At 35.1% G+C, this 21,811-nt stretch overlaps 2 protein-coding genes across 4 annotated transcripts; one reads left to right on the top strand and one right to left on the bottom strand.

The window, feature by feature from the left end:
- Positions 1–9,401: 9,401 nt before the first annotated feature.
- Positions 9,402–11,225, top strand: LOC132291146 (probable protein phosphatase 2C 55). 2 transcript variants are annotated; one of them, XM_059790254.1, is made up of 3 exons: positions 9,402–10,034; positions 10,152–10,296; positions 10,472–11,221. In XM_059790254.1, the coding sequence occupies exons 1-3, from the start codon at positions 9,744–9,746 to the stop codon at positions 10,519–10,521; spliced, it is 486 nt and encodes a 161-aa protein (XP_059646237.1). In that variant the 5' UTR covers positions 9,402–9,743; the 3' UTR covers positions 10,522–11,221. The 2 variants fall into 2 exon arrangements, with proteins under 2 accessions (XP_059646237.1, XP_059646235.1); XM_059790252.1 differs by having other exon boundaries at positions 10,152–11,225.
- A 12-nt stretch (positions 11,226–11,237) lies between these two features.
- Positions 11,238–20,214, bottom strand: LOC132291125 (uncharacterized). 2 transcript variants are annotated; one of them, XM_059790244.1, is made up of 4 exons: positions 19,678–20,214; positions 14,472–19,437; positions 14,181–14,277; positions 11,238–11,682 (listed from the first exon to the last, which is right to left on the bottom strand). In XM_059790244.1, exons 1-2 carry the CDS (start codon positions 19,939–19,941, stop codon positions 14,545–14,547), a joined length of 5,157 nt encoding a protein of 1,718 aa, XP_059646227.1. In that variant the 5' UTR covers positions 19,942–20,214; the 3' UTR covers positions 11,238–11,682; positions 14,181–14,277; positions 14,472–14,544. The 2 variants fall into 2 exon arrangements, with proteins under 2 accessions (XP_059646227.1, XP_059646224.1); XM_059790241.1 differs by lacking the exon at positions 11,238–11,682 and having other exon boundaries at positions 14,015–14,277.
- Between the last annotated feature and the right edge of the window lie 1,597 nt (positions 20,215–21,811).

Raw genomic sequence — 21,811 nt, 5'->3', positions numbered from 1 at the left:
AAGAAAGAAGGAGATTCGAATTTCATTAGAAGCATATTGTAAATAATAATAATGAGTAAGTTTTTCTTTTAATTTTAAAAGGTAATAATAATAAATATTAATGTTTGTAAAAATATATATAATAGTACGTGGATTGAGATTATAGTCTTAGATAGACTAATAGAGTAATATCTGACCACTCCAAATAATTAAGAAAAAAAAAAAAAAAAACCTTTGTTTATTTTTATTTTTTTTGTTTTATTTTTTAAATTATAAAATAGTAGTGTCTTATAATTTTTTTATATATTTTTTTATATCATGGGTATCGGTCCCACAATACAAACACTATTCAAGTCAGGAGTGCGGTTTGAAAGCGATACCTGATATACTTACCTCCCGAATCTCTGTCAACGCCTCTATGCCCCTAGAGGGGTCCTATAATTTCTTTTATAACTTGTCAATCCTAATAAAATATGTCTCACATATGAGCAATTGATAATTGATAATTACATAAAATAAATATAAGTACAAAATTTAAATCATTACTACTACCACTACTGCTATTATTATTATTATTATTATTATTATTGTTATTATTATTATTATTTATTATTATTCTTATTGTTAATTTGCAGGGGCTAAAATTGATTTACATATCTTGCAATTAAGCAATTTATTTTTGTTATTTTACTATTATTATTATTATTATTAGGCAAAATTATTAAAAAAAACTCCCTGAACTATTGGTTAGTTGCAAAATGGCCCATGAAGGGTATTATGGGTACTGTATATTTATGATATTTTACAATTTTTATATAAATTAATAAGTAGGGGTATTTTGGTAATTTTGACCATATGGGGGCCAAAAAATGTGGTTCGGTGATCGGGAAGGTCCTTTTTATAACATTAGTATAGATGAGGGGCTAAAATTGATTTACATATCTTGCAATTAAGCAATTTATTTTTGTTATTTTACTATTATTATTATTATTATTAGGCAAAATTATTAAAAAAAACTCCCTGAACTATTGGTTAGTTGCAAAATGGCCCATGAAGGGTATTATGGGTATTGTATATTTACGATATTTTACAATTTTTATATAAATTAATAAGTAGGGGTATTTTGGTAATTTTGACCATATGGGGGCCAAAAAATGTGGTTCGGTGATCGGGAAGGTCCTTTTTATAACATTAGTATAGATGAGGGTTCGATTTGTGATCCCAGATAGTTCATGTAACGACCAAAATACCTTAGGATCACTTCTTATTAGTTTTGGGACAGTTTTGTTGCTTTGACTTCAAACAACAATATCTCTTTCATTTTTAATCCAAATGGGGTGATTGTTAAGTCTAAATACAATAATTTTGAGTCAACTTTCTAATGGTACCAATGCTATTCTTAGATTCAAATTACAGTGAGAGTTATGATAGTTTTAGTGAGATAGGGTCATGGTGTCTTTTGATCGAAGGGTGCCGCTTTGTTCTTTTTTCATATCTTTGTCATCTGGACTACAAATCAAAAGATTCTCGAGTCCAATCTTATTAATTTTTCGTTGTCTTTCTAATGGTGTGCTCGGTAGCACCCATATCTATTTTAAAATGATCATTTTGCCCATAGGGTTAAACATTTCATTTTTAAAATGTCGCTTCTGCATTTGTTTCCCTTTTGGTTTTCGTGACTCATGGGAGGTCACATTGGTGTCTTGGGGATGACGTACATCTCTAGAGACCTTGATGTTATCCTTCGCTTCCCATTTCGGATCCGTTGTCAGATCAACTTTCGGGTCACCACAAGATGCACTGGGTTTGTAAATCCAAGGCCGTTGCAGTTCAAGGGTATTTTTCACTTTTGATGATAATTTAGGGTTTTTTTTTGCACTTTTGCCATAATTCTATTACGAAAATAAATAGCGCAGAGCCCAACACATTCAATAATAATAATTATTATATTTATTATTATGTGTAAATTGCACTGACACCCCCTGATGTTTCAGTTAATGCCACTCATATATGGTTAACGGATTTCTGGATAATGACACCCCTTGAGATTTCAAAAAAAATCATTGACACCCCCTCCACACGCAAAATGACCATTTAACCTTTGACTTGTCAATAATCATTAAATTTACCAATATAACCATTTATACCTAAATTTATAGGACCAAAATAGCCTCGCCATCTCAAGTTAATACCCACACTTGCCACCACCACACCCACAGCCAACACCCCTTTTCTTTCCTCTCTCTATTCCTTCTTACCCATGAAAAGTCCTACCATCAGTTTGAGCCTCAACCTCATCCTTTACTAAACTATCACTTAAATTCACCATTAATAGATTAAAAACTTCCTACAAAATTTGGAAACAAGCAAAACAACATGATTGATCTTTCAACTTTGTGAACAAGATTCTAAATTTTTATTTCAATCTCAACCTTCATCGTTTTTTACTCATTCCGCTCGCACTACTCGTCTGATCTCCTAGCAATAACAATAACTGCTATGACGTCTGGCCCGCTATCCAACCAACGTTGACTACCCCACCCTTTAGCGCTGTGGCTTCCCTCTTCATAAACTAACCCACGACTCCATCCCAACACAGGTCGGGCTGCATCTGTGCCCACACCAACTGCACCTGTTCCAACAATCGCTTCTACTACGACAGCGACCTCCAGACGGCGGCGATGTTGGTGGTTCCAGCTATTTGCCATCTTTTTTCTTGATCTTATTTTTTTCATCTCCGATTTAAACTTTCGAGAGTTCTGAGACTGGTTTTTTTCCCCATACTGCGGCAGCGGTGGAAAGGTGGTGGGTGGAAAACAACCAGTTGGAGGTGGACCAGTGGTTATAGTGGGTTAGCTTGGTGAGTCACGCAGAAGAGGGGGTCAGGTAGTGGGTCTGAGGGTAGCATTGGTTGTGGCGGCAGTGGATTGTGGTGGCATTCGGTTATGGTGGCGATGGTGGGGGTTGTGGTGACGATGGGAAGGGGTGGTGGTGATGGTGAGGTTGTTGTGGTGGTGGGTTGTGGTGGTGATAGTGTAATACCCCAAGTTTTTAAAAGGGTAAAATGGGGATTTAATTTTGTTTAATTGATTTAATTATGTGATTTAGGTGTTTTGTTTTATTTATTATTTGTTTGAAAGTGGTTATTTAAATTATTATTATTATTATTATTATTATTTTATTGGTTTTTCTTTAAATAAGTTATTTAACTGTAATTGTATGTTGGTTGTATTTTTAGCTGTGTAATTGTGATTTACTTTAATTATTTAAAATAATTGTGATTTACTTGGATTAATGACGTGTGTTTTAAAATGACTTAGTTGGTATGGATTCTTTTTGTATGGTCGTAGGATTAGGGTTTTTCTTCTATAGGGATTAATTAGCCGACATATGGTTAGGCTCGGATTAGGATTAGGGTTGATAGGGCAGATATATATATATATATATATATATATATATATATATGTTGTATGTCTGCAAGGGTTGAAAAACCCTTTTCCCCGTAACTAGAGAAGAGAAGAACAGAGAGAGATTTGAGGGAGAAGCTGTGAGGCTAAAGGGGGAAGAATAGGGGAAGAACAAAGGGGTTGTTTCTAGATGGAATTAAGAAACAACAGAGGACTGGAATGGTGGTCAGAGGTGGAATGCAGTCTTGGAAATTCTGAAACTTAGAGACGGCGGTGAAGGTTTCAAATCGGAATCTTAAGGTAAGTTTCAGTCTATTCCTCTCCTGTAAACTTGTGTTCTGTGCATCTTATATAGACTCTAGGAACTTAATTAAACTTTTAAAAACAGACTTTATTCATGCTTGATGTTTTCTGAAATCTGTTCTGCGTTTTAAAGTTTAAACTTATTCTTGCATAAATTGTGTGTGTAGTTTAAGTTTTGTTTGTCAATTGGTTCACATTGGGATAGGAGGAGTCCCTAGGGGTTTAAGAGTATTAATGGAACCTTAATAATCTTAAAAAGGTATGGAATAGAACACTGGACTTCGCCAGAAGCACAGACGGCAACCAGACGAACCAGAGACGAAGTAATAGAGCAGAGACGGCTCTCAGGGGAAGAGAGCCGGCTCCCTAAATGAGGGAGCCGGCTCCCAAGAAGGTAGAGCCTGCTCTCCAGGGAGAGCCGGCTCTGGAAGATGAAGAGCCGGCTTCCATGGGGGGGAGCCGGCTCCTTTGAACAGAAACCCCTCCGGGGGTATTTCTGGTAATTTTTGATACTTCAGGGGCAAAAAGGTAATTTTGGAGCTTCATGGGGGTTCTTAAATGGTGTACAGAGCATGTTTAAAACCTAAGATGTATTGATTCAGGTCATGGGAATGGACAACATAAATTTTAAAATAAGAATGTTCAATACTGTCAAGAAGGAAGGAGAACTGGAATCGTTGGTTGGCTAGCAAATTAAATGAACTGCTATAAAGGTAAGTGTTAGGAATTTATACCAATAATATAAATGACATGTTTCAGTTCCAAGAGGGTTGTTTATGCTATGGTTAGGGTCGTCATGTAATTTTAATTGATAGGTTACATGCCGACATGAGTTGTAGGAGTTTTAGTTGCTAGCTTTATTTTAGCGAACTAAATGGACTTGTATGGGAATACTTTTGGGGTTTCATAAGATGTACTCCGGGTAGATTTCTGAGTGTCGTTATATCAGACACAGGATCTATAGTGAGGATTAAAGGGACATCATGTAATTTAAGCATTACTTGGCATGCTGTCAAGGATGATGTATGTTGTGATTACTAGTTGTGTTTTAGCAAACGAACTGGACTAGTATGGAGGTATTTTTGGCAGTCTAGTATAATGTGCACAGTTATAACTCTATTTGTCATTATATTGTGCTATGGATGTTAATTGATGAACTGTTAAAATTTATGTTCGATCAATTGTATGGAATTGGATAATTTAAGTTGGTTATCATTACTTTAACAATTTAAATGAAGGATTTATGGTTAAATCATTATACTCTGCTATGGTTGTTAATTGATGAACTGATTTAGTTTCTGTTTTGTCAATTGGATGGATGTGGATAATTTAAATTGTTTAACAGTACTATAACAATTTAACAGGAGTTTTATGATTATAATCATATACTGGATGCATAATAGGATCTTAATAATACCTATTTTCTATTATGCTGGTTCATGGATATACTTGATGTTATAATGAATGTGCATCACTGGTGGATCATTTGCATTATATGTACCGGTATGGGACGGTGACATATCAGGGATGGATTAGATCAAAAAGTTAAGTCCTACCCCTTCTTACATACGGAATGGATTAACTAAAATAGTTAACTCCTACATGGATACATGTCCTGTCAACTAAAACAGTTGAACGACATAACGGATATTTGTTTTATCTTTCTGCACTAGGAAGGAATTTATATATATATTTATGGTACCGTGATACGAGCTTGAGTCTCCTGATTACGGTTAGGGTGCGTATATTGCATAGGTTGGGTAGCTAGATATAGCTAATGTTCCATGGTAGGTCTAGGTACTTGGCCGTTGAAAAGCGTGTTTTATATGTCACCTTCTACTCAGGTTGAACTATGTTATAGGCTAGTGAGCATCCTATAGTGTGTGTATATATATATATGGACTATTGTAGATATTGCCGAGCTATCTAGGATGTATCTGCGTATCGGGTTTATGTACGGATAGTAGTGGATTGGAACTTGCATGTGGGCCTGACCCACTCATATTTTTTCAGGTATTCGCCAGTACCAGGCTTAGAGATTGATCGTGTTGATGCAGATACAGACACTCACTCTTTCGGTTACATAGGATTTCCTTTCTATTTTGATTTTGGATTTTAATACTGTATTTTTTTTCAAGGATTTGGGATTAGGGGTCCATTAGGTGGATTCCCGAGTTGTACGGTTTTAAATTATATTGATTTATTATTTCAAGTTTGAGGATTCTTATTTAGTTTTCTTTCAGCGTATTATTAATTTATTCTTATTTCAGTTTTATTCCTGCTTGTTTACATATTGATTGTTTGGTATCCCTCGGATCTGTGCTCGGACTTGATCACCCGTGGCTCTAGAATCGAGGGGTATCACAGATGGTGGTTGTGGTGGTGGTGGTGGGGGTTGTGGCTATTGTTTTATGGTTGTTTGTAATTAGGGTTAGCTCATTTTAGGTTAAATGTATTATAGAGTTTTAAGGGATGGCTAGTTTGGTCATTTCATAGGGTTGATTTTTTTTTTTTTTGTTTTTTTTTTTTTTTGAATTACAAGTTCAGGGGCATTTATGACATTTCAATTGAGAGGGGGTGTCAATGAAAATTTGTGAAACCTGAAGTGGTGTCATTGCCAAAAAAATCTATTGACCAACATCTGAGTGATATTGACCGAAACCTCAGGAGATGTCAGTGCAATTTACCCTATTATTATTATATAAATGATAGATGTTGTCGTCCAGATTCCTGGCTCAGGTAATGAATGTGGTAATTTTTGAACTTTATATCACAACTCAATCCTTATTTAAACAATGGTTGAATGCATAAATATATATACACTTAGAAAGTACGAATATGAATACTAATACGACATATGAATACAACACATTATAGATATAAGACATATGAATACAACACATTCTAGATACAATAAATCTCAAAAAATAAGAATATATTATCTAAATAATGGTTGAATGCATACATATATACACACACCTAAGAAGCATAAATATGGACATGAGATATGAATACGATACAATACGAATATGTCCAAAATTTAAAATATATATTATATATAATAATACATTTTGTCTCATTTTATTCAAACAATCCTAAATGAAATCATTATTTTGGAGCTTAGAGTTAGATTTTTGTTATTTTTGTTTTTAAAAGTTTTATATTATTATTTTTAATTAATTAATAATATATTTTAAATTGCAATGAATCTCATTTTTTTTTTTTTAAATTTAAAAATTATATCCTGAAAGTGTGTGGAAAAAAATATTTAAATTTTAAAAGACCATTAGCCGTGTTCGACACGGACCCGTATGTCAAATCGTCAAATACCGCCAAGATAACCCTGAGTTTAGTTATTTCTAAATACACCCTCGTCCATATATGCATAAAGGAGTTTTGATAATGTGTACATATGTGCGCTAGTAAAGAGACCCATGCGATAAATGTGATTAAAAGTTAAAACTATCATTGTGGTTATTTTATTCATTTAAATTTCACAAATATATAGTTATGCAGAGAGTGAGAGATGGAAAATAAAAATAAAAATCTGTCCACAAAGTATATAAAGTAATTTTTTTTCCCCATTATATATTGTATAACTTGAATATTGGTGAAAATAAACTAAAATTACTTATAATTTAAATGGAAGTAAAGCTCTAGAGAATCAATTAGTAGAGTTTATAAGGCACGTATGCCCTTAAAAAAAAATAAATAAATAAATTTCTTTGTTCCAACGAGTTATTAAATTGTGAATTTTACCTATTACATTGCCTATGTTAAATTATATGGGTAAGGTTAGGTGGTAAGAAAAGTTTGTTATGATTGGAGGAGAATTATAAGAATAAAATAAAATTTAGATTTTAAAGTTTGTTATAATTTATTTAATTCGGGATGGTGATGTCAAATTTCTTAGAGTGTTTCATAATTCACCATTGGTTCATATAATCTCAAAATAAATATTTTTATGCATATATATATATATATATATATATATATATATTTAATATTCTTATAGCCGATGGCCCAAGAAGATTTCGAACTCCTAATCTTAGAATGTGAGGAGTATAGCCGATGGCCCAAGAAGATTTCGAACTCCTAATCTTAGAATGTGAGGAGCAAGAGTATCATTAAATTATTGTATTTAGTATTTGATAATAATAATTAATATCTAAATTATTAAAATATTAATTAAAAATTACATAAATCCAATTACAACTTAAAAATAAATAAACAAGAGTTGATAACACAAATTGCATAAGCGGTGGAAAGAAAACTTCCACTTTGCGTTTCTATTCTCTTTGATGGATTTTTTATTTATTTATTTAGTCCAATATCTCAAAGGTTTTATTGTACTTTTCTTCTCAAATAATATAAATATAAATAATATTGAACAAAATAAATAAATAAATATATATATATATGGTATGATTCACTCAAGTTTATAATCAATAATCATGCAATGAAATTCTCACACCATTGTTATGATGCAAATCTACTATATAAATAAAAATTGAATGATTAATTTGTGTGTAAATTTTAATCTCATTCTTATAAATATTTTATTTTCATATGTTATTTATTTTATATGTTAATTTTGAAATTTTTATGATCAGTTTTGTCATTGTTAAATTGATATATTTTTTTGATAGAAATTTATTATTTTACATATATGTTTATATTTTAATATAATATCTTTTATAATAATATTATGTATATATTCAAGGCAAAAATGTAATATATATAGCCTTCAAATTTTAATTTTTGTATTTAATAAACATTTTTAATGAATTCAACAGCTAAAATTAATACAATATCAAATTAAATTTCTAAATTAATATATTTAGCACTTAAAAATTTTCAATTTTATAAAAAACCACCTTTCACTTGGGGGCCAAGAGTGCATTACATATACCTTTACACGTCATTTCGCCGTTTTCTCTGTCTTCGCCGGAGTCACCATTTTGTCTCGCGCCGGAGTCTTGTCTCCTCCTCTTCCTCAGACTCACCATTGTACCATTCAATTTCAACCAGTTCAACATTAAAACAAAGAACACAAAGTATCATCGTGTCTTGTGCCGTAGTCTTTTTTCCTCCTCGTCGTCGGAACGCAACCTCTTCCTAGGACTAGGAAAGAACAGAAAATACGATTGTCTCTTGCGCCGGAGTCTTCTCTCGTCCTCGTCGTCGGAATCAAGAACAGACAATATACTCGATCAGGTTTTGTGGAAACACTTTTACCATCACTACGAGAACTACGCCACACTACATCCCTACAACCTTTCGCAAAGGTATACATTTACTTGAAAATTGTTATTATCGATCTACAATTTTGTTCAATTAAATTTATTTAACCCTTCAACCACAAAGGGTTAAAATGATTCGGTGTGGTTTTGGGGGTGATTGGATTTGGACACATCCTTAATTAGTATGTAAATCATTCGACAGTCTAAAGAAAAATCCCTACTTAATTCAATTCACTTTTGGAAATCATTTTTTTTCTCACTCTCCCTTCTATCAATCTTCCATCAGCCATCAATTTGTCTTCTCCTTTTCCTCATCCCCAACCCTTTTAATTTCTTCCTTCTCCCAAACATGGTATTATTTGTTTTTGAGTATTTTATTTTATTGGGAAGTGTTAAAAAAACCCTGCAATATATAAAGAATATGACTGTTATTTGGTATGTGAATATAAATTCCAATAATTTGAAGATTTGTATCAAATTGCTCTGTCCTTATTTGCTCAATTCGCACGTAGAGGGTTTTTGATTGCCAGGGTTTTTATTTATTATTATTTCTTTTCTTTTTTTCACATTCTGCTGTATATAATAGAATTTTGTGTTTTCACTTTACCCTTTCCTTTATTATATATATATATGGGTTACACTTCCACACACATATCAGTGATATTTTGGTACATTTTAATTTTCCAAAACACTAACTGAATTCCTTCTTCTTCTTTTTTTTTTTTTCTTTTTTTTTTTTTTTTTTTTAATTTTAAACACCAACTGAATGTCTCAAGTTTCCTAATTCAATCTTTTCTATTTTTTTCTGAAGATGGATGCTGGATCATTTTACATACCCAAGCACTTGACGGCCCCAGGGCAGGATGTCCATTTCATTTGTTCGGAGCAGAAAACAATTGGAGTTGCAGATGGCGTTGGTGGTTGGAGCAAGAAGGGTGTGGACGCAGGCTATTATGCGCGACAATTAATGGCTAATACTGTGACAGCAATTTGTGATCAAATCGAAGGACCTATTGATCCAAAGACTGTCTTGAATGAAGGGTTCTTAAACACTGAGCTCAAAGGATCCTCCACTGCTTGCATTATAACCCTCACAGGCAATGTATGTCATCAATCCTTTTGCTCCTTGCTTCGTTATATATATGCTTTCTTTTCATTCACTTGAGGCAAAAGGATATATTTTTAACTAATTTGCAATCTTTGTTTTTAATTATTGCAGAACTTGCATGCTGCGAACATTGGAGATAGTGGCTTTTTGCTGCTAAGAGGTGGTGAAGTTGTATATCAATCACCAGTGCAGCAGCATAGATTTAACTGCCCATATCAGCTGGGAAACAACAATGATTCCCCCAGCTCAGCGCAGGGTAGTGCTATTATTAATCTATTGTTATTTAGGCTCAATATTAATACGGGTCAAATTGGGATTGTTGTCCCCTGAAGAAGACATTCTTTAGAATACTAGTTGGATATATAACATATATAGTTCTTTTTATTTTTAACATTTTGATTTGGTACTAATTATAAATATTTGGTCCACAGGAGCTCACCATTTCATTAAAACTCGGAGATGTCATTTTTGTTGGAAGTGATGGGTTGTTTGACAATGTGCATACAAGTGAGATTGAAGAATTGGTGAAACATGGTGTGGAAGAAGAGTACACCCCACAACAATTAGCTTGGTCTCTAGCGTGGTTTAGTCACAGTTATTCTATCGACAGATTTAGTTCTAGTCCATTCGAAATTGCCGCCCAGGAGACAGGAATGGAATACATGGGAGGTAAAGTTGATGACATCACTGTCATTGTTGCTTATATCAGACCAATGGACTGGTTCTAACTTTCTGCAGCAACAAAAAGAAAAAAGGAAAAAAAAAAAAGGAAGAAGAAGAATGCTAATACTATATATAACATGACACTCGACAGTATAGGAGTTTTTGAATAGAAGTTCAAGTGAATTTTTGCTTATAATTAAGTTGATTCGTGTAATTGTTCCAAATTGTTGGTTGGTCTGTGTGGATATTTACAATGGCAGAAATGTATCAAATTACCAATTTTTTTTTTAATTAGATGTGAATTTTTTTTTATTTTATGTGATGATATGAGATATTCTTGCCCATTTTTCAGAATGTGAGATGTGTTGAATGTTGATGCTCTTGTTTTGCTTCATTGTATATCTACTCTTTATGGGTTATTTGTATATTAAAAAGAGAAGTCGAATAAGGATAGTATAAACCAGTTTAATCCATTAAATGGCACCCTGTTCTGTTGTCAAACTCCAGAGCTGAATTTGGTCCAAAGACTACAAAGTACAAACCATCCTTCCTATTATGTTCCATCCCATCCCTTCCTTTTTAATTGGCTTTCGTGATTTCAATCACATAAGATGGAAAAATAATATGTCGTAGCTTAACACAATACAAGCAACCAAAATTATGATTTACTTATTCACTCATTCTAATTATGGTGAGGAACAAGTTGGTTTATATGTGCATAAAATTGTAATTAACCTTACCGGAGTAACACGCGCGGACAACTAACTAGCCTGTAACAAGAACTGTGATTTTTTTCCCTCTTTCTTTTATGTTTTTTTCCTTTTTCTTTTTTCTTTAGTTTTCATGGCAATTTGGAGGAATCTACCGGGGCAAGAGTAGATGGATGGAACACTGTAGAAGTAAAATAAATTGAGAGAGAAAAACGAAGGCCACACACCTTCTCTGAGTGAGGACTCCGCAGCAACAAATGATTGTGAAACTGGAGGAAAAACATACATGTAGTGAGACCATGCATTTAATATATCATTTTCAAATAAAAGCTACACACGAGGTAAGCTAATGGAAAACCAGGTACTCTCTCTCTCAGCTGTTTGATTTTTCTCCTTGTTTTTGTTGGTTTACACTCAGTTTTCAGATTTTCTTTTTATTGTTTATCTGTTACTGAAAATGTTCTAACTGCCACATTTAAAAGGTTTTGAATATTTTTTTGCTTTATTTAATATAAGTTAGACGCATGTTATGAGAAGAACTTGAAGGAATTCTTAGATTGGCAGTCTCATATTGAAATATCACACACTAAAGATTGCAGCATACAACTTACAAATTGTGTAGTCTCTATGAATTGATGTTCAATTATTCATTTAGAATTTGTTATTGAAAGGCTAAAAAGAAAAGACAATGCAACTTTTTGCCCTACGGCTCTAAGCCTCTATTTGTTTCAAAAGAAATTTAGTCTGGTGCAACATATAGTTTTTGCTAAAATTTGAAACGAAGTATCCTTACTTTGGAAATTTCTTTTCAAAAATAAAATAGAAAAAAGAAAATGCAACGACTTTAGCTTCAAGTGGTATCTCCTCCTTCCACATTGGAGTGGAGGGTTCAAGACCCCTTAGGGAGCAATAGTGGATCTTTCTGAGTCGGGTAAATAAAGAAAAGTTTGAGAATATTTTATTCTCTGTCAGAAAAACAGATAACAAATTCACTACAAACATGGCTACTTGTTGCACTTTGGATCATTACGCTTTAATGCTCCTTAGACCATTATATATTACTATGAATTATTTTTGTACTACATTATTGAATGCAGAGTAAGTGGGTTGGTGAAAAATGTAGTGTATGTTTAGATGTTCCATGTTATTTGAATGGTTAGTTTGTGTCACGTAGCACTAGAAGTTACTAACAAAAAAATCAAATTGAGGAAATGCAAAAATGGGAGCAATGGAGCATTATCAGAATCATCGTGTGAAGGGTCAACTCTGAAATTGTATGAAATGATGACCCATAATCTTGTTCACTCTGCCAACCTCATTTTTGATGAGGGATGCATAAAGAAAAAGTTATACGGAATGAAAAGACACAATTCAATTTCCATGGGACTTCTAAATACACCCTTAATGGGTGAAAATTAAACAACTCTGAGAATTAAATGAGTTGGATTCAACTTTATTTGACTTGAATGGCAAAAGGAAGCTCAGTTGAGATAAAATTTGTTTAGGATGGGATTTAAACCAGGTTCTGAGATGATGTGTTAGTATTCGAGGCCATCCAGTAGATGCCACTGGATTGGTCACATATATCCGCTAATTTAACCCATATTTTTCCATTTCCATTTATTTTGGGTTTCACTTGCTGATTAGCACCATTTTGTTTCTTATTACATGTTTATACAGAAAAATTTAGTTGTGGACTTCTTTAGTCTCCACATGGCAGAGATTGTATGGATGAAATCTGACCTAAGAGGAATAGGGTGATGAGAGGAGACCCCTTGCATTCTTGTTACTTAAACTGTGATATGCAAGATCTTTGTTGCCTATATATTTGTATAAAATTCGAGTACTCCATATGTGTTCCTGAAAACCCCCAATCGTTGTTTATTTTGATTCCTTTTTGTGTATATGTGTTTGAAGGGTGGAGTAGTAAATACACCTTTCTATTTCATTTATTCATTCCATTTCTATTTCATGTAAACTTGTCAAACTAGTTGAGAGCAGAAAAGACCAACATTTATCTCCAATTTCTCCTTTCTCTTCTTGTTTTTTATTTTTTTATTCAGTATCCTTTATTAAATGTGTGAACTTCTCTTAGAGCTTTCCAACACTTATCCCTTATTAACTATATGTACGTTTACTAGGAACTAAGGAAAACCTAAAATTATTTCAATTGGGAAGGTGACCTCAAAGTTCTAGCGCATGCATCCAGTTTAAGGGAGTATTGAATGGTGGCGTTCCAAGTATCTCTCTTTGGTTAGGAATCAATAGAGTTTGTAATGTGAACTGCTTAAGGCACATTTTAGTGCATGCATCCAGTTTAAGGGAGTATTGAATAGTGGCGTTCCAAGTATTGCTCTTTGGTTAGGAATCAATAGAGTTTGTAATATGAACTGCATAAGGCACATTTTCTTTGAAATTCTGTGGAAGAGTTTTTGCTAGTGCTATTTGTTTATGGTGCAAGGCCATCTCAAGTCGGTGGATGAAACAACGCCTATCCAAACTCATAAGCTCTTTCTAGCAAAAAAATGTATAAAAGGGTAATAAACATATTCTAATGGTATCGCTACTTTAGTGCTCGTAGATGATTGGAAAACAGACAAATACATCCAACAATCTCTGAAAATATATACCATCATCATCATCATCAAGAATCTATACTGAGCATATCTTACGAAGGCATCTAAAACAAAAACTTTAATTTATTCTTCCCCAAAAGCTGACTTCCAAAAACTATGAAAATTGCAAGAAACCTTATTACTGTGTTTACCTTTCAACCATGAAGAATCAATCTGCCACTGAGTAAATCTGCCCATTTGATAAATTTTAAGTACTTTAATATATTTAGTTGTGCCTGGTCATCTCTCCTGCACATTTATTATGAAAAAACAATTAGATTCCATCCGTGTAGATAAAGTAATTTTTTAGTTCAAATTCTCACAAATAACATACATTGATTAGGACCAAGGAAAAGTATGTTAGAAGCTTATTTTCCGTAAGTATTTGTTTTTCTCTATGACAAATAGATATAAATGGAGAAACTGAGTATCATGGTTCATACCTGAATGACCAGTATCAATCACACTTTAGCATCTCATGCATGCGTGAAGTTGCAGTTTTTGCCTCTGTTGAGTTCAAATTTCGGGCAGTGGAACGACTGCTTCAAAAGCTTCCACAAGAAGAGACACTTTTCTTTTCCGTGCTGGAGTTAGTTTAGTGACGATATGTTGAAGTGCATGATCGAGCATCCATTGTTCAGCTTTTTTCCTCTCGTCCATCATTTGACGCCTTAGCTCAACATTCTCTGCCTCTTGGTCAGGCTCCATGGTCAGATGTCGTGGTGCCTGATGATTGGATCTCCTTACTTTTTGCAATGCCTTGATGGATCTCTTGAGAAGGATTAACTTCTTGAGCTTGCTCCAGTTCCTGGGCTTTTGCTGTTCAGATTTGTTTCCCACCTTTAATACTGCTCTCTCTTCTTCTGTGGTGGTGATATTAGACACTTTTTCTTTTTGATCCAATAAGATACCGATTCCCACTTCACTTCTGTCATATTCTCTGAAGCTCTTTTTGGCAGAATTGGTGGAAGTTAAGATGCTTAGCTCCCCATCTTCACAATGATTTTTTTCTAAGAGTTCCTGGCCTGAAATCATGTCATTAGTAATTGATTGAGCATCAGATGAGTCATCTTGAATTTCTGGAAGAAGGATTTCATCAATTGATTCTTGTACGAGTTTGACAGCATCAGTATGGTTGAATTCAGTCCTTTGACGTCTTGCATCATGATTTGCATCATGATTTTCCTTTCCCAGATCACAATCTGTTTTAGAGTAATCATCACAAGAACTAATTCTTATTTCAGGCAATGTGTTGCCATCATCTGCTTGTTCTTCCTCATCGTCTCCATCAAGAAACAGCTGGGTTCCAACTTTTGCAGCAATACCTGATGCTACATGCTGATATATCAGGTGCCACATCCTGATATTCTTCTGCTTGTCCATCTGGGACTTGCATGCTACTTTTGCTGTACAATCAGGTTCAGAATCTCCAAGTGGAGGAATTCCTTGAAGTACGTATTGTGGATCAGAATCTCCAGTCTTCTCTTCCCCGGCTGCAGTTGTTTGCTCCAATCTTTCATACTCAAAAGCTGAAGAAACAACGTTGTTAGTTGCCACTGGTTCTCCATTATCATCTACAATTGGGCTTTCATTTATATAAGATGGTGCACCACTTAAACAATCAAGCTCCACCTTTTTACCACTCAATTCAAAGCCAGTTTTGAGAATCCCCAAGTTGAAACTCAAAACTGTATCTTCATGGACTCCTTTCCGATCTTTTTCATCCACAAGCACTTTCAAACCAGCGAAGCTCAAAGTGTCATCTGATTTCAAACGGAGTTCATTACATGATTGAGAAACTTCAACTGCGGACATGCAAAAATCACTCACATCAGAATGTTTATCTGTGACGATGGAATTATCTTCCCCAATATCAAGGTTGGATACAATAATTTCCTCAGTCTTTGTGCCTGTATCAGTGGCTCCAGAAACAGACGTATAACAGTCATCACTAATAGCCTTTGTCACCTCAACATGCCGTTCTTCTGATGGTGGAACCACTGTTTCAAAAGCTTTTACAAGCAATGCCACTTTTCTTTTCTGAGTTGGAGCCAGTTCACTAATTACGTGCCGAAGTGCATAATCAAGCATCCACTCCTCGGTATTTTTCTTCTCTTCCATGACTTGATGCCTTAGACTAACTTTTTCTGCTTCTGCGTCAGATTCTAGGGGCAGAATTTGTGGCTTTCGTGGGTTGAGTTTTCTCACCTTTTCTAGTGCCTTGATGAACCTCTTAAGAAGGATCAGTTTTCTCAGATTGGTCCAGCTCTTGGGTGTTTGCTTGTCAGACTTGTTTCCCACCTTTGATGTCATTTTCTCTTCTTCTGAGTCAGAGATATTATCAGCTGCAAGCCCTGTCCCTTGTATATCCCGCGAACAATCATCTCCCCCTTCCTTTTTGTCATACCCTCTGAAGCCATCTTTGGAAGTTGAAATGCTTGGTTCCCCACCGTCACCTTGATTCTTTTCTAAAAGCTCTTGGTCTGAAATTCCAGCACTAGTAATGTATTGATCATCAGATGAATGGTCCTGAACTTCTGGCAGAAGTATTTTCTCAATTGCTTCTCGTACCAGTTTGATGGCATAAATCTTTCGGAGTTCAATATCTTCGCTGGCTGTATTGTGATTTTCCACACCCATATGCTGATCTGAATCAGAAAACTCCCCAAAAGAACCAGAACTTTCTTGTGCAAGCAGAGTTTTTGTATCATTTACTTTCTTTACTGTGTCTGCTCCATCAAGTTGATGGCTTCCTGCTTTTGCTGCAAGACCTGATGCCATATGTTGATGTAGCACGCGCCACAAGTTGATATGCTTCTCTTGGTTGAACTCACTTTTGTACGTTTCATCAGCTTTGGCATTTGGTTCAGAATCTCCGGATGGAGTAAACCCTTCTACAAATTTATTCTCCAACTTCAAATCTGTATTCTGCTCTTTCCTGACTGCAGTGAGTTCCTTTGAAGTGTCACAGACAGAAGCTGAAAAAATCACTTCTTTTCCTTCCCCTGCCTTCCTGTCAACGTTTGCGGCTTTAGGATCAGATTTATCCAATTCACTTTTAACAGAACAACAGTTCTGATTTATTTCTTTGAGCTCAGGAAATGTTGCCAGAACATTTTTCTCTTCTGGTTGTGGAACAACTGTTTCAAAAGCCTCTACAAGCAGCGCCACTTTCCTTTTCTGAGTTGGAGCTAATTTACTAACTACCTGTTGAAGTGCATAATCAATCATACACTCCTCAGCACTTCTCCTCTCGCCCGTCACTTGATGCCTTAGACAAACTTTTCCTGCTTCTGTGTCCCTCTCCAAGGGCAGAATTTCTGACTTCTGTGGGTTGAATTTCCTCACATTTTCCAACGCCTTGATGAATCTCTTCAGAAGGATCAATTTTTTGAGGTTGCTCCAGCTTTTGGGTGCTTGCTTGTCCGAGTTGTTTCTCACCTGTGATGCTGTTCTCTTTTCTTCTGGGCTAGAGATATTATCAGCTGCAAGCCTTGTCTCTTTTGGATCCAATAATATGTTATCTCTGACTTCATCATGGCCGCACTCTTCAGAGCTATCTTTAGCAGAGACGGTGGAAGTTAAGATGCTTAGTTCCTCACCGTCACCATGATTGTTGTCTAACAGCTCTTGGTCTGATGTAACGCCACTAGTAATTGATTTATTATCAGACAACTGGTCTGGCACTTCTGGGAGAAGAATTTTCTCAATTGCCTCTCGCACCAGCTTGATGGCATAAATCTTGCGGAGTTCAATATCTTGACTGACTGTGTCATGATCTTCTATACCCAAATCCGAATCAGAGAAATTTGGACATAAACCAGAACTTCTTTGTGCAGGCAAGGTGTTGGCATCATCTGCTAGTTTTTCCTTGTCTGTTCCCTGAAGTGGCTGAGAACTGGCTTCTGTGGCAAGACCTGATACCATATGCCGATGTATCAGGTGCCACATGCTGAGGTGCTTCTCTTTGTTAGAATGTGTTGTGGATGTTTCATGAGTAGTGGGATTGGGTTCAGAATCTGTGTCTGCAATAAAACCTCCATGGAATTCACCATCTGGCTCAGAATCTGCATCTTTCTCTTCCTTGTCTGCACTAAATTTCTCCAAAGGGTCACAAACAGTAGCTGAAGAAACCACACTGCTATCTTTTGTTGCTCTTTGGGTATCATTTGGGTTTGATCTCTTGTCTATATTGGATGGTTCATCTTCACATAATTCTGAGTTCAAATTTGAAACTTCCTCATTGCAGGTGCTGATTCTGTCATCTGCATTATCAGAACCCATGAGGGTGCAATTGCTGTCATCGTTATCAAGTTTTGGTGCAAAAATATCCTCATCCTTCCAGTATATATCACTTTCTTCAGAAATGGATTTATCCAGTTCGGTTTTAATGCAACAGCTCGCCAAACTTGTGTCTTTGAGGTTGGAGGGTGTCTCCAAAACGTCTTGCTCCGCAGCACCAAAGTTTTTGACTCGGTTGAGATTCTCCTGAAAACTCTTCTCAGGGTATGATGTTTCACCAAACAAGATCTCGACATGACCTGCATCTTCATTTTCTTCACTTTCTCCCCCCCAAAACTTAATATTTGGTTTAGCATGGATCTCTAAGAAATTATTCAATCCCTCTTCATCTCCTACAGGAGACATTGCTGTGGTGCCATTGGCTCCCTCTTGAATTGCAGGTTCAAAATTGCTTGATTGAAATTCTTTGTGTTTCACTCCAAGGGTTGATAAGCCTTTTATTTTCATGCTCTTCTGGGTCTTCAGTGAACGCCTTCTTTTGGAGACAAAGTGCTTTGGTGGGGGCACAGGAGCATGGCAGTGACCGTTCAGGGAACAGTGACTGTATGGGCAAACCTTCATGATCGGATTTATTTTGGACTCGCTTACTCCATGATGAATCTCTACACGTTGAGGGAACTTCGAGTCTTTGAGAGTGGAAGAACATGTAGCTCTCTCAACGCTCGAATCATGAGAAACTTCAGAACATTTCTTTACTGAAGGCCTCTTTGATTTGAAACTAGACTTATTTATCAGAATTCTCAAACTAGATGTCCTTGATAAAGTCCTTATAGATTTCAAACTAAAAGAAGCTGAGTTTGATTGTGAAGAACTACGATCATTGCTACCAAAACTAGATTCGGAACTACAGGGACTTGCCTGAAAATGTGCCTTCTTCCCGTCAGAACAGCTTGTTGCCTTCAAATAATTTGGTAATGCATCTGACACTTTTATGAGAGATTTTGCCCGTCTCCTTGTTGGTGGCTTGATTGATCTCGACTTCTTCAGTGTCTTCTTCACCTGAGTTCCTCCCTGGATTGTGCTGTTCCAAATCTGAGAAGATGGTGTACTGGGTATTGACCCATAAGTGGATGGACTTTCTGAAATTCCTTCAGATTCACTTCCACCCTGGTGAGAGACACAACAGAGTCAGGAAACTTCAAATCCACAAGAGCCGAAGGAGAGGGAGCTCCATGGTTGCTAAAGTCTGGAAATGGAGCAACTCTGGAGCACTTCCCCAAAGGTCTCTTGGATTTCAAATTAAGCTTTCTAGTTAAGGTGCTCATGGGTTTTTGATTTCGAGCGATGTGAATTTTTTTTTGTATGAATCATTGCTATAAAAACTAGATTCAGAATGATGGGACTTGCCTGAAAACTCTCCTTTGCATCTGAACAACAACCTGTGTCCTTCATATAATTTGGTGATGCATTAGACAATTCAACTGGGTGGTCATCGTTGGATAAATCAATAGAAAGATGCTCAAATCGGGAATTTGCCCATCTTGTGGATGATTTCAAGCTTGGTAGCTTTGAGAGCTTGACTGATCTCAGCTTCTTCAGTTTCTTCTTCGGCTCTGTCCCTCCTCTGTTTCTGCTGTCCTGAACCTGAGAAGAAGATGATCTGATTGCCATTGAAATTTTCTCAGATCAAGCACGCAACGATTATAATCAGTTTTTTTTCCAGATTAAGGGGGAGAAAAGAAGAAGATCTAGGTGTAAATTGGTTGTGTAGTGGTAGAGATGGAGATTTTCTTATGGAAAAGAGAGTTGTGGTTTTGGAATAAAAGCAGAGGAATTGTGAACGACTATGAGATGGTAGATTTTTGCAAGGAAGGTTATTTGATGACTTGGACAAACTCAAAGATTCCAAAGCTTGGTGTTGGTCTAAAGTGATTGGCTTTTTCTTTTCCAACTTTGTTTATGCATTGACTTGTACAAACAAACTTTTGAGTCCTGACTGGGCATTTGTTGAATTGACTCTCAATTTATAGGAAGCTTCTGCATTGAACTCAGTTTTGTAAGTAGGACTTAGTAATTAATTTACAGTTATTGTTATTTTTACCACTTAATTGTAAAAGATTAAACTGCCAATCGCGGGTTTGAGAATCACTTAATATCAAAAATGTTTTGGTTTCTTAAGTCTTAAAATTTAGGAACCAACAATTAATTAATGGGTCTTATTTTAGTGAAGAGATGTGTAGATGAGAAGAGTATAAATTGTTTTTGTTGACAAAGATGGTGGTGGTCACATGATTATTAATATTAATTTAATATGTTTGTGTAGGTTTGGTAATTTTGGTTGTGTGCCATTATTAATTGGAAACACCCCTCTAATTACCATACACGTAGCAATGCTAGACAACTGGTTCAAAGACCTGCATTACATGCGATGGGCCATCTATTTTCCAACTCATTTTTCTATGCTTAATTTACTTTTCATATAATATATATATATATATATATATTTCTTACCTCAAAAAGAGAGAGAGAGAGAAAGACTAGACAACTAAAATTTTTAATCAAAACATAAAGGAAAAAATAAAATCAAAATGAGGAAATTATGAGTTAGGCATATATTTTTGAATTATGAATTATGAGGGAGTAATTTTAGTATTTGCATGTGATAATAGTCGACAGTGGCTCTCAGAACATCAGATGGAATTTATTTATTTATTTATTTTTACAGAACTCAGCCAGTTCACTAAATTTAACCAATCAAATTAATGAAATGATGTAAACACAAGAACATCTAACGCGTGGATCCCACGTGATTGGACAGCAAGAAACGCTGTTTGTGGGACATAGTTTCCAAGCGCAATCCAAAAAGTGCAAATTGTTGTTATCTTTGCTAATTCACTCTTATTGCTGTTTTTGAGTCGATTTATTTCGCACTTACACTTTAAGCTCGTCAAACTTAAAAAAGTTCTCTCATTAGCTTGGGTATGAAAACAAGACTGAACTCCATACTTGTTTGACTTGTAAAGACATGTTTCTTTGACATTTTCAGCATCAATATATATATGCACACACACATATAATAATCATTATAATTAAATTGTCTGAGTAAGTACATGTTATTTGCAGGAATGGTATCAACAAATGGAATTGAAGAAAGTGTGGGCTGTGCATTTTCTATCTGTATGGGACAGTTGGGGGACTCAATTGTTGTTGGGCTAACAATTATGACAAACAATCAACTGTCCGAGCTCATTAATTTTTTAATTTTGGGTGAAAAGTATGACAAAGGCATTAAAAAAGGAGGGAAAAAAATAGGAAGTTATGTGTCAAAAAATTGTAGCACAAATATTAGTAAAAATACTAAAAACAAAATGTGTCCGTGTGTGTGTATATATATATATATATGTTATTATATATATATTTCAATGGTCTTTATTTTATGTGCTTTTTTAAACATTATTGTATATTTTCATATAACTTGACGGGTTAAGTGTAAAAAATCCCCTCAAACTATTGCCCTTTTACAAATAACCACCTGAACTAA

Source organism: Cornus florida, unplaced genomic scaffold, assembly GCF_030987335.1.
Source record: "Cornus florida cultivar Cherokee Brave unplaced genomic scaffold, ASM3098733v1 CherokeeBrave_3.0.0_Hap2_Chr02, whole genome shotgun sequence".
NCBI lineage: Eukaryota > Viridiplantae > Streptophyta > Magnoliopsida > Cornales > Cornaceae > Cornus > Cornus florida.
The sequence above is the reverse complement of the archived record's forward strand: the minus strand, read 5'-3'. Positions and strand labels throughout refer to the sequence as shown.

What these genes read in the sequence shown, in the direction of transcription:
- LOC132291125 (XM_059790244.1), bottom strand. Translation starts at nt 19,941, where the DNA reads ATGGCAATCAGATCATCTTCTTCTCAGGTTCAGGACAGCAGAAACAGA. An exon ending in ATGCAAAGGAGAGTTTTCAG is followed by an intron (nt 19,438 to 19,677) that starts GCAAGTCCCATC and finishes GTCTCTCACCAG; the next exon opens with GGTGGAAGTGAATCTGAAGG.
- LOC132291146 (XM_059790252.1), top strand. Translation starts at nt 9,744, where the DNA reads ATGGATGCTGGATCATTTTACATACCCAAGCACTTGACGGCCCCAGGG. An exon ending in TTATAACCCTCACAGGCAAT is followed by an intron (nt 10,035 to 10,151) that starts GTATGTCATCAA and finishes TAATTATTGCAG; the next exon opens with AACTTGCATGCTGCGAACAT.